This window comes from Falco peregrinus, chromosome 1 (genome assembly GCF_023634155.1).
Source record: "Falco peregrinus isolate bFalPer1 chromosome 1, bFalPer1.pri, whole genome shotgun sequence".
NCBI lineage: Eukaryota > Metazoa > Chordata > Aves > Falconiformes > Falconidae > Falco > Falco peregrinus.
The window spans coordinates 49,854,911-49,868,337 of NC_073721.1; the positions used below are offsets into that span (position 1 = coordinate 49,854,911).

Here is a 13,427-nt window from a genome sequence, read left to right on the forward strand (position 1 = left end):
ATGCATTTGTGCCATCACTGTCAGCTTGTACCTTTGAGGACATTCCTTGCAGATTTACACCACATCACTTGTCAGTAGATTCACAATAGCACTGAAGAACTCAGAATTGTTTTTGTTGTATAAACAATAGAATAACACTTTTTATCATAAAACAATACTTTATTGTTGTAATAGGATGACTCCAGTGTTCAGTATTCCTGGCCCATGATGCATGGTCCCAGCAGGAGTTGTGCTGGAACACAGTGTGTGCAGCCACTCAGGGAGCTGAATCATGAAACCGGTTTAGATTTAAACTAATACATTTTTCTTCTTTTTTTTTTCTACTTTTTTTTTTTTTTTTTAAAGCCAGATCAGTTGTGTGATCCAGCTCTTCAGCACAGCACAGTTGAGGGGGCTGTATGCTGCAGCGTGCGGGAGGGATGTGTCAGTGCCTTATGTCACTATTGGTGCTGAAGACTGAACATTGTTGAATCACAGCCCCAGGTTTCTAAACGTCTTTGTAAATTCAACCTTAAACACTCTGTCTTGGCTCCTAGAGAACTGTCCAAATGACTTCACATGCATCCTTAAGCGCTGTACCAGGTTTGGCCTTTTGTGAGTGAGAAGTGCAGATGGTTAAGTGTTTGATACAGCTATATGTGCATATGCTTTTGAAGCAGACCACCCTGTGTTTATATGTAAACACTTCTAGACTATTTAGGCATATAACTTAATCTTTTGCATCCACTCAATAATGAAATGTATTTCCTCTATGACCAAAATAACATCCATAGCAAAGTTGAACACAAGCTGACTTGCAAGAATAAGTGGAAATCTGTCTCCTTTCAGGTTTGGAGTTTAATCTTTCAGCGCTTTCGGGTTCATGTTGTCTCACTTCTCTGCAGGATGGAGTGAAGTTGGTATGAATCTCAGCAAATTCGTTTGTTAGGACCTTTGTTCAAGGTATCTTGGCAATACAATCCACACGTTCTGGCTTGCATCTTTCCACACCTGTGGGTTCCTGTTACCGAGACACTCCACGGCCGAAACTCCCTTGTACCGCTCATATGTTGTAGCCCCAAGATTGAAGAACTGTGTATAACTCAAGAGAAGACTCAAGTTTGTCCCTTCGGCCCTCAGCTTATCTCATGGTCGTTAGGAGTCAGTTATTTGAAAGAGGCAACATTTTTTCTTCATAATGTGTTGTGAATAAAGATTTTACAGCGGGAACAGAGGCATTTAAGGAGTAGAAGAGACAGAGTTAGTGTGCAGAGGAGAAGGGAACAGAAGGAAAGGTGAGCCAGGAGGAGTCTGGCTGGAGTCTTCCACCAACAGAAACTTTGAAATTGCGTGAGAAGAAACAGGAAGCTTCTGAAACAGTTTGTTCAGAGAGGACAAGAAGACAGTGTTAACTGTAAGAGAAGACAGCCTGGCAAGGAAGCTTGTAGTTGGCGAAGTTGGTCAAAACAAGCAAGAGATTTCAGTACTGGACCCAGGAAACTGGAGCATTGTTATAGAAGATCTACAGAAGAAAAGAGTAAGAGCCTAAATTAACGATTAAAAAATCCCAGTAAAACCTGTGGAATGTGAGGAAAGAGGCAGAGACTTGCAGGATTGATGTGTAGATGTCATGGTTTGTGCCAGCTGTCTGATTTAGTCTTGAGGCTTTAAGACACTTTCTCAGCGTGAGAGTTGTTGAATTTCTTTTCACAGTCTTCCTTGCTTATCCAAGCAGGAAGCGTCATTGCACAAAAGCTGGCAGAGGTCACAGTTTCAATAACTATTGTTAACTGATGCTTCTGAAAAGCCTTCTATCAACTTGAATTTGCTACCTGCAGAGATTTGCTCAGCAGGTAGCTGAAGCAGATTAAAACTTTAATTCACTGATTAATAAATCATCCTAGAACTGTGAATACCTTGTATGTTTTCAAAAAATACTTATCTAATCAGGTTGCCTGGAAATTATTTAGGCTCTTTAGAAAATCTGTAATATTTAAAATTCTGCCACTGCTAAAAGCTGTAAATAATATATTGAGCCTGGTTCTGCGAAAAATAGCTGTTGCCTAGGTCTTGGTAGAGTGCAGGCAAGCTCTTTGCACTGATGCCTTCATTAGCAAACACTGCATATGCTAGTAAGAGTCTGCAGGGCCAGCCCATGTTTCTGAAATACCAGACATGTGAAAAGAAATTATTAGCTGTGTTGAAAATAGTAACTGGAAAAAAAAAAATAAAATCTGGGAGCATGTAAATACTGTGCTAGTAAGTGAGAGAATCTGTGGAGAGTTTCCCCTGTGTTGTCCAGAATATCATGAATCCACATTCCAACAGAATCGTAGAGTTTCTCTTCATCTCATATCTGGTGTTTTCCACTGAGTAAATAAGGAGGAGTATGCTCTTTTATATTACAAATGTGTATTTTCCCCCCTCTCTCCTCTGTCTCCCCAAGATCATTTTAGCAAATATCTTCTTTCTTCTGAAAGACCTCCTCAAAAATTATTATTAATATCTATATTTCTAAATCGTGGTAAATGTCTTTAAATTGTTGTATTGAGTGGAAAAATGAACAGCATGCAAGTTAAACACTGTGTGGGATAAATGCTATTTAAATCTTGTCTAAGCTGTTAAACATCACACTAACATTGGATTGCTGGATCTAATCCAGTAAAAATAGAAAAAAAAAAAAAAAAAAAAAAGAGGTCACATTAGAGAACTAAGCCATCTGTCCAGTGTGGAACTGGAAGGCATTTATAATGAATTACTTTTCTGTATTACTGTCTTTTGGGGGGCCTTTACATGAATCGAAGAGATGTTATGAGACCATTTATCTACCAAGATGGTTCCTGAATTATTTCTACCTTGTCAACCTGATGTTTTAGTCTGAAACTTCTCATTTAGCATTTTGCATAACCATTTAGTCTCTTATAAACAGTATTTTTGAACTGGCTTCAAAAATGGTTTCTGTCAGTTCCAGGCATTGTTCGTCTAACAGGGACTAAAGGATTTATGTACACGCTTACTGGCACGATGGCAGAGAGATTTTTCAAAGAATCTCTGTTGCTTTATTCTAATGTTGATTTTTTTTTTTGTATGTTCATAACAAGACCTCATTTGGAGTGTAACATTTTGCATTAACTTTGGTTTTTGCTAATATGCATGAAGTAGATTGTTGTGGTTTGACTTTTGCAGTATTAATATAGCATGTTTGTAGAAAAAAGGTATTCTACTACGTTAAAATGAAAATAACGATTTATAGGGTTGACAGCTTTGGAGAGAATCTGATATCAGATCTGATCTTACTGGCTGGTTCAGTTGCACATTGAGATGCATAGCCCTGAATGATACTATTATTATTTTTTCAAATAAAGATTTTTCTTTCAAAAATACAATTTGAAATCCTCCTTAAAAATCATGAATCTGTGTCATGAAGGAGAGAAAGAAGAGAAAAAATGGGAGAGGAAAGTTGGTACAAGCCTGCTATTGAAGCTTCTTTAAATATCCTCCCTCCGAGCAGTAAAATTACATTAGCAAAATTGCTTTAGTACTTGATGTGATTTAATGGTCGGAAGTCCTGTTGGTCCAGTTTGTCACTCTTTTCTGACTGGGCTGTGTACAGATCTGGATTAGGACGCAGGTGTCGATGAAATTTCTTGAAGCTTTTTTGAATAGAATGGGTCTAACTTAGGATGTTGCAATTATAAGGTGTTAATGTATCGCCTTTTGAGGCCTAGAAGAATAAGTAAGACAAATTCTGTCTATAAAGAGTTTAGGTACCGTGCTGTAATTGAATGTGGGGTTACTGGGTGTGACCTTTAGTGGACTTTTTGAGCATCCTTCGCATGATAAAGAAGCAGTGGGGAGGGAGTTTGTCTAGACATTGTATTCAGCCCTTCGTAGGTGGAACAATGCCTGTTCTAGGACAAGAAGAGAAGCTACCGCCACATAATTTCAGCTTGTATTCAATTCTGAGAATTCCGTGAATTTTTTTTCTTAACATTAAGATATGCCAAATGTTGAGCAAATCTATTTCCATTTACTGTTCCCCGCTTTGAGTTATTTCTTCTGGGTTTGTAAATGCTTGTTCCAACCAGCATCTTTTGTAAGTAGGAGAAAACTGAGACGTGGTAAGTACATTAAAAGTTAGAAGTGCTTATTGGCAAAGTAAAATTAGACTTTCCTTAAGTGCCACGCTTCTCCAAGACAGCGTAAGAGGTTCTGTAGCATAAATAGGAACTATCATATTTTTGAGCTAAAACTGATTGGACAGAGATGTGTAGATTGTGACTCTGCTTATTTTGGCACTAAATTAATGTATTTCAGTTCTGCAAAGTTCCAGACAGCAGCTTTTTCTCTGACCCTCCTTCCAGACAGCCTCAAGAGTGCACTTTATCTTGTCTTTATCATATGTTCTTCAGTTTTCTCTGAAGTCATCACCAGTTACACTTTTACATTACTTTGCTGCATCTGATTTATCATATCCATCCCTTTGCAAGATGTTTTACCAGATGTCCTCTCTGAAGGGCATATCTATAGAAGAATTTTGCCTTGGATTAGGTTGTTTGTCATTTCATATTTGAGGCTGCCATGTAGTCAGGCTAATTTAGTAATTATATATGCATCTTTGAAGAATCCTTCTGTTCTGATAAGTCCTTGTGAAGCCCTGATGTCCACTTGAAAAAAGGCAAAGGGGCAAAACAGTGATATGTACATTGATGCTCTTTTATCTATCGGTGTTGGATATTCTCTGACATCCTTTTGACTGCAAAGAGAAGAAAAAGGCTACCGGTGTTGGGTGGTCCTGGTAGAATTGCTGAACCTTGCCAAAGGAAAATGCTATATTTCCTTAAATATGTGGTTTAAATTTTTTTTTTTGTCAGCTGACCTATGAAGAGTGGTACAAAATTAACAGGCTTCTAAGTTCCGAAGTATCGTAGTAACTAATCTTTAAGTTCTTTCTAGAAGTTGGTTAATACAAACCAGAAGATTTATATTTTACTGTATGGATGATTTCACTTAAAGGACTGGCTTGTGATGAGCTTCCTGTGAATTCCCTGTTCTGTTTTACATTGCTCTGGTAGTACAGGGTGACAGTTGGGTTTGGGTCAAGTTTTAAGGCATGTGATCAGGACAAGTTTTACATTTAAAAAATAATCATATCTAAGAAAGAGTTGAAAAATTGATTAACTTCAGCCAGCCTGGATCACATTTTCAAAGGGTAAATCTGCATGTCCACAGGGATTTTTCAAAAGGACCTAAGCAGATTAAATGCCCAAGTCCAACTGTTGGTTATATGATTTTAAAATAACTTGATTTTTCCTTCCTTAATGCCTATAGACTATTTCAGTGTCTTGTTTTATGCAGCTTCATCTTTTCTTTGTTTTTGATTTCTTATTGCCCCAAACTTGGAAAACTAGAGATGTTATGCAATAATCTGTGTCATAGCATGCAAGGCTATAAGACACATCCCTAACCACAAAATAATCAAGAAACACGGAATCTTTCCTTGCCTGTTTCACAATCAGTTGTCTCTGTTCACGCACAAGCAATAGCTGAAATTATTTGCAGAGCCTGGAGTAATTGCATTTACGGAATAGTATAAAGTCTCATGCTATATAAAAAAAGTATAGGATTCAGTAATGTTTAAAATTAGTTAGGTGCGTACTGTCAATGTGTAGCTTACTCATCCTGAAGCTCTGTCTTACGCGTCTGCTCTTCCACTGTGCTAAGGAAGTTCTTGGCTTATGGATGTTTTGACTTTGCTTATCAGCAAGCAAGCTGTTAATGAGTCATTCAAGTGAATGGGAAAACTTTTTTCTGCACAAGAAGTGCGGATTAAGATTTTTATGCAAAATTGTCATAACTAATTTCATTCTTTTGTTGCTTTCAAAAGTGGGTTGACTTTACCAGCCATGTAAGTTTAGCTTCCTTGATATTATTTTATTTTTTCTGATGATTTTTAATCCTTTGCAAAATAGCAATTGGAGCGTAGCACCCTCCGTTTTTCAGAGGGGAGGGATAACAACTAACAGTAGAACAGAATAACTTTGAAGAGCAAGAATTTAACTTTTTTTGCCTTTATTTAAACAGGTTACAGGGAAATAACTAGATGTTTTCAGTTCTACTGTTATTCTGAGTGGGGCAACCAGTTTTTCCAAAACCGTTTCTTCAGAGCCCATAGGTTAGCATGGGAAGAGTTTAATCGATAAACTCGTTCATGGATCTGATCAAGTGGCAGAGTTTGTAGATGCGGCTGATAACAAGGCAGCAGTGCTCCTCCCTTCTGCATGCTTCGGGAGAACTGGAAAGTAGTATGGGAGGAGGAATTAATGCACAGATGATACAGACTGTCACATAAACTGCTACACTGCGCATTTCAATGTGTCCAGGGGAACGGCTGAAGGATGTGACACATGCCCATGGGATGGGGCGGTGTGTCCTGGGAAACAAGGTCCCCGAAAGGAAGTTTTCACTGTTAATGGACATCAGCTCTTAACATGATACCAGGAACCCAGCCAACCATATGCCAGCTTGCCGTGGCTCACATAAGTAGAGGGATCATACCCAGCAGAAAGGATGTTATTTTACCTCTGTGTTTGACCACCCTGGAGGAACTCCTGGAATGTACTGGCCAATTTCAGTGTCACCGGTGCATGAAATAAAGTGGAAGGATTCAGAACAAACCCCCCCTAAGAACAGTCTGAAGACTTTGATAAAACGTGTATCTGTTTAGTTTATCAGAGAGAGAGAGAGTGAGTGAGAAGGTGACATGCTGTGAATTCCTACACTGGACAAGGAATTTTGATAAGGTATCCTTTCACTCCTAGAGGGGTATAGCAATACGGTGGCAGGAGTTTGAGGCTGACAGACTTGGACTAAAAATTGAGTGCATCTTTTTAGGGGAAAAGTAATTTTCAAATCAACTTACATGGGGCTTTGGTTTGTTTCCTCTTATCCGTAACTTTCTGAGTTATGCTTGCATGCGTTTTTGAAGAATATGCAGATACCAAAGAGAAGTTAATTCAGGAAAGTCCTGTGGACCTTGGTAAAACGGAGCATAATCTGAGTCTGTGACAAAGAGCATGTGTGTTCATTCTGTTGTTTTGGTTTGTTTGGTAGATACGTTGATGATGTGATCAATCGAATTGACAGGATGTTCCCTGAAATGTCTATCCAGCTATCCCGGCCAAATGGAACCTCTGCGATGCTTCTGGTAAGTTGGATCCTTTAATCTGTTGAGATCGATTTCTTAACAGATTGAATTACTGTTTCTAAAATGCAGGTTATTAAAGATAAAGGGGCTCTTCCCCAGAAACATGCTGTTCTTCATTTGTCACAGCAATTTAGGGTCTTTCTTGCTCTTAGGCAAATGAGTGATGAACAAAATTTCACCTTTAAATGAAAGATCTATTACTTTTTATTGTTAAATGTGATTGTAGAAATATGAGCGCAAACTCAGATGTTCACTGTGTTTTTCCACAGTCTTGGCAATGAGTGAGTCTTAATCATGATAATTAAAAAGGAAAAGAGTGGTAGGAGGCAGAAAAGGAGGAGGAAACCAATATGATTTAAATTTGTTCAAATTGTTCTTGGGTCAGTGAATTTCTGTTCTGTGATGAAGTCAAGAATTTGCCTTCAAAGTAAACGAACAGTAAAGGCTGGATTAGAGATAAACAAGTCCAATACATTTGACTTATTTCTGCCTGACCAAGCAAGATTTCATTCCAGAAGAACCTGTTGTTCACATCAATTTTCACAGGCAGCTGTTGTGCTTATAGCAAGAGAAGACGTTAAAGCTTTTACTTTTACGACGGCAACATGGAAGTGGAGTGTGTAGCGTGGCAGTTTTCCTCTAGGAGGGTGAAAGGCAGAAGTCACGTCTTTTGCCAAAGTTTAAATAAAACTCGAAATACACTGTATACCCAGGTCAAGAGCTGAGACCAGACAGATCAGTCTTTTCCATCTTGGTTTTCTCATAGCACTTCCTCTTATTTTTTCCTTTCTCACTTAGACTATTACAACAGGCTTGGGTGTAGTGTACACGTGTGTATATTTCTTGTTCCCAAGAAAATGGTAAAATTAATCTGAAAATCAGATATTTTGTCAAAACAAAATTGTTGAGTCAATATAAGTCAATGTTAATATTGGTGCTTAGATTTTTATATTGCTTTTAGAGTTTTTTGACTTTAAACTACTATTATGGTTAGATTTTTGTCTGTATTTTTCAAAGGTTCTGTTAATTTTAGTAAGTATAGCTGTGATTCTGTTTAGTTTTAATTAATCAACTCTCTAGCATCCCATTATTAACTTTCTTTGAACAGCCCCAAATTTGCAAGAGATTAACTGAGTCAGAGGTTAAAATAAACAGCTGGCATTAAAACGTAATCTGCAATTGTTGGATTCACCAAGTGGAACAATATATTCCAGAAAAGAATTGAGTTCATCAGTGCAGTCTTAAGAGGTTATAAGTCTCGGAAGCTTTTGCATTTCCTCTTAAGCTGACTTTATAACTGTTTTACTGTAGAAAAATGTCTGGTTTTATTTCCTTACTTTGAAACCCCTTCCCTACTCTCAGAGCCCCTCTTTGCATGTAGTAAGTACCTTCCGCTTCTAATGGCTTTTTGAGGTCAGAAAATAGATGATGCTTTTTGAGATTCAGGCACAGTTATGAAATTAGGTAAATTACCTTGGATGTAATGATAAGGAGTAAGGTGGGGTGGAAGGGTGGTCACTGTAGAAGAAGCCCCTTTTACAGCAGTAGTTGTTTAGTGAATTCCATGTTGTAGTTGCTCTAAATCAAGGACATTATTGTTGCTGCAAGATAGCATCCCTGTATTGAACCACTGGTATGCATATTTTCCTTGGATCAGAGATCAAAAAGATTGTTTTTAAAGTATTTTTGTATGTGATTGTGTGATTGGTTTATCATTTTTTCTTCTAGGCAGGTTTTCCCTCTTTCCCATCTGTCTCAGTTGATGTTGCCAATATGGCACTTTCCATCTGGCCCTGACTGCTACAAAAGCTTTTGCTGTTTTCAGCCACAAATCAGTCAGTGGAAGGTGCTGCAGGACAGGCAGTGTGAAGAGCACCTCCCCCAGAAGAAGGGAGGTTTCTTCAATACTTGTGATTTCTCACTCTGAACTTCACTCAAGTTAGATTTGGAGTTGCTCCCTGGCGGCAGCATGGTTTACCACAATACCAAAGGAGTTCAGATAATGCTTACTTTATTTAAAAATATTTCACAACCATACTGTGTGCCCAGAGTTAATTAACGGTATTATCTCAACCATTTTCATCCTTTCACTGTTCGTGTCATACTTGCCGTTGCTTATGAAGATCTTTTGACACAGAGGTCTGTCTGTTATATTAAAACCACTTTAAACTCAATCATTCCATTTACCAGAAAAAACATGTGTTTGTCTTCAAAGGCACTGGTAAGCACTACATATATTTTAAGAATGTGCAAATGATTGGAAGGAGATGGGGAAGAAGGGAAAAGGGGAGTGCCTGTGAGATTTTTTTTTGACGTTTCAGAATAGCTGGAGACTTTGCCAAACATAGCATCTTTAGGGCTAAAGACCTAATACAGAAAGTTTCAGCCCCAGACTCTACAATTTCATGTGCACATGGAAATCGGCATATGTCCTTAGCTGTAGAGGTGGGACTGTCATGGGCTCAGATTCATCCAGTGTTTCAAGAGGAATAATTAGGAGCTGTGTGAGCCTGCTGGTCAAAATTGTCTAGCGAGTAACCTTTGTGTTGAGCTGGGTTCTCCTTAACTGGGGTACAGCTCTCCCATTAGCTGAGAACTTTAAGGAAAAAGCAAAAGAAACTATTCCTGAGAGCATGAATGCTGTGTCTTGAAAGGTTGCTGCCTCCTAGTCCTTTGAGGTTGCTACTTCCTCCAGACAATAAGGAGGGGGGTTTATGCTTTAGATTTATACACAGCAATTGTACCTCATTAGTCTGGATTTATGCTACACAGACCAAACACATAAATAATTGATACCTTTCAGAGCTGTGTGAAATCCTCCACTGATTTTAAAAGCAGTTTATCATGGCATTTCAAGGTGCTGTTTAATCCCAATCTTCACTAGTGATTTTTCAATTAATCTTTTAATCGCACTATGCATGAAAAAGACTAAACATAGACTTATATCAGCTTTAATAACAGTGTTACGCAAAATTAATTTCCAGCAGCAGCAGAGGGAACTGCAGACTCCTTAAGGTTCTTGTGAGATTTTGTTGGTCAAATGCCAGGAATTGTAAATAACATAAACCTCATCTTGTATCTTAAGAAAACACTAACTGATTTTTAAATAATGAAAAATACCTAGATTTTTGCGCTTTTTTTGAATGATAGTTGCATTCCTAGAAATACATTATTTTTCCAATAAAATAATTTGATGGTGTGATTATTATGTGATTGTTTCACACACCTTGTTTCCATTATCAAAACTCAGAATATTTTTTTTCTGTGAAACAATTCCTGTGTACAATTCATTCATTTGTTAAGATCAGAAATGTTTTAGAGAACAGTAAACATTAGCCCCGGTTTTCCAGTTGGCAAATATGACTTCCTTAGGTCATGTACCTGGCTAGTCCTCATCAGGTGTATCAACTTACTCTCCTGTCTTCATCTGGGAGCTGCTTTGTCTTTAAAATTGTATCCCCAGTGTTTGTAAAGCTTTCTAAAAGCACTACTACAGAAGTAACAAACACCGGGTTAATATTCTTAAAGATAATGGAATAGTTTTCTGTAAATTGACCTGTTTGTTAGGCATAATTATATGTGTAACTTCCAGTTTGAAAAATGGAATTGTTTCTGCCAAACCAAAGCTCATGGCAGAAATCATTATTTCTTCTTTTCATGTTACTTTACAAATTTTTGATGATAAATTAATTTTATAAATTTGTACTGATGTCTAGATTTTTAACAGATCTCATATAAAAAAAATGAAACATGTTTTTATACAATTCTATTCATTTTCCATAAAATCAGACACATTGGCATTTGAACTTTCAAATCTTGTTCCAAGCATTCTAAACAGTCTGATTGTATGGAAGTGGGCTGTATTAATTGCAAATAGGCTAGACATCTGTTCACTAAAACTGAATAATTTCTTCTGTCTCATTTTTGTTTATCAGTGTTTTACATAAGATCATTATTATTTTCTGTTGGAAAAATGGATTCTGAAATTGATTATTTGCCCATTATGAAAGGCCACCAAACTGACTTCTGTGCAAGAGACCCTGATGTTAGAGAACTGGGAGGGGGAGAGCAGAATTTACTAAGTGATTTGGAATCGGTATCGATGTCTTGCTTGGTTGGAAACAATGCTGCTGTTTTCAAAACAATCTGTCTTCTCAAAACACTTAGCAGTGGAAGTGTTCCTCCTTACCAGGCTGGTGGTTCGTTGGGGAACTGGTGCCTGGTAGGCATTGGATAAAGGTAGGCAGGTTCGTGGTAGGGCTGTAGATCTGATGGTCATGTTTGATGGCATAGCCACCTAATTTTAGGCACATAGGATGAATATTCATTTAGTGGTTTACTCCCTTGGAGATACTAGCTACGTTTTGGGGTGTTTAAGGATCTCTTGTGTGAGCTGGATCTTGAGGAATCACTTCTGCACTCACAGTGGGACGGTTGTGATTGCAGTTTTTCTCGAGGTGGAGAACCAGCATTTAAAAAGCATTAATCCAGCATTTGAGGTCCCATCTGTGGAGGCAGAATGTCTTGAATCAAGAAAGTATGTGAGCAGGGGATGGCAAGTAAATTTTAAATTATTCTGTGTTTGTGTAATATACAAATGAGGAAGATGAGGAAGAGTCTTTTGATGGGAAAGTGAGCGAGAAAAAGTAGAGAAAGAGCTGTGAGGAATGTCCTCAGCTTTGCCCCCTCCACAGGGTCACAGTGCCCCAGGGTTGCTGTCCAGTCGCAAAGGTTCACAGGTCTGTGTTGACATTCCCTTAAATTTATATTCTGCAAGATCAGCCATAATTTTCATCCCTGTAAAATTCCCAGTGTGTTATAATTTAAAATGGAAAAAAAGAGACAGAATCCATTTCATCATCTGTAGCAATGCTGGGCTACTGTCATCCTTCTGTAAGTGTGTCTGGCCACTGGCAAAATTTGTCTTTTTAACCTTTGAACGATATCCTGTGCCGGTTTGTCACCCTATTAAGACGGTATGCCATGTTACCAAGGGAGAGGATCACCAGCTCATCCTTAATATGATGAAATCGTTTTAAGTCCTTCATTTATGTTGACTTTTTATCGTGCACTATTGCAATTAGGTTAGACTAATGAAAGGTAAATTCCATCCTTTAGATAAAAAAATAAATCCTTGTAAAGAATCTAATTAGTATGTTTGTTTATTTAGACTCTAATGGCTTAATTGCATCTTATCTTGCTATTTACAAATAGGCATCATTAAAGAATAATGAGCATGTGAGGCAAAGCGCAGCATTTGTACTAGCAGCAGATGAGACCTAGGAAAAAAAAACCCTACTAGTCAAAAGTAAAAAAAAACAAACAGCCAGACTTGACAGAACCTTATTTTTCAATATATATATAAATATGATTTCCAGGCATTGTACTGATCAGTAAGATAGATACACAAGTGGGAGGACAAGCTTATGGCTGGCTGTATGGCGAGGAGCTGCATGGCCTTTTGCTGGCTGTATGTACAGCTTGGTTACATCTCTTCTTTCATGTCACCTTATTATTTTTGAAGGTGTATAAAAAACCATGTACCAACTTGTACTCCTTTTTATACAAGCAGGGAGGTACCCACATTAACGGAAAATAATGTTTTCTTTCTTCTAGCTCTGCATTGCAGAGCATCTGCAGCTCAAATCAGCAGCAAATTCCCTGGAATGCTGAGAGGAAATCTGCAGCTTTGGGAATTTTTTGAAAAGTGTTGGAGCATGGTGTTTTCAGCATACATTTTACTAATACCAAACTTTTAAATTAATTTTAAGAAAGAGTATTTCTGAATGTGTTTTTTAAATTGCTTATAAAAGGACTTTTCATGTGGTATTAGTTTCAACGAAGAGGCAAAATTAAAGGGGGGCGGGGGCGACTTCAAGCTATTTCCTCCAGGCAGAATTCTGGCATGGTAAATTAATTTTCATCCTTTTCATTTTGTGAACTCATTTTGGCCGTGATTCTGACTTATTTGGAGAGGTATTCTTTCTTTTCCAACCATAAGTGATGTTAAATGGGAACTTTTTCAGCATTCTTACAAGAAATTATCTAAGCCATTCTCAATGATTATTCTGTTTCCCCCCCCTCCCTTTCTTGGCATACGGTGTCTGTCATATGCTCTTTGAGAATTATCTTGGTGATAGACAAAATATTTTTAAAACTGGGATATTTTGAGAAGATTTTTATTTTATATATCTTTGTCAGAAAAGCTGCATAATATTGCAGATTTCAATCAGCTGCCTGT

At 37.7% G+C, this 13,427-nt stretch overlaps 1 protein-coding gene across 1 annotated transcript in view; it reads left to right on the top strand.

Moving 5' to 3' along the window:
• MED27 (mediator complex subunit 27) overlaps positions 1-13,427 on the top strand; it is a 94,130-nt gene that overhangs the window by 58,292 nt on the left and 22,411 nt on the right. The window contains exon 4 of the mRNA XM_005231209.4: positions 7,093-7,186. Within this exon, the coding sequence (XP_005231266.1) occupies positions 7,093-7,186 (94 nt within the window). The remainder of the gene's footprint in view (positions 1-7,092; positions 7,187-13,427) is intronic.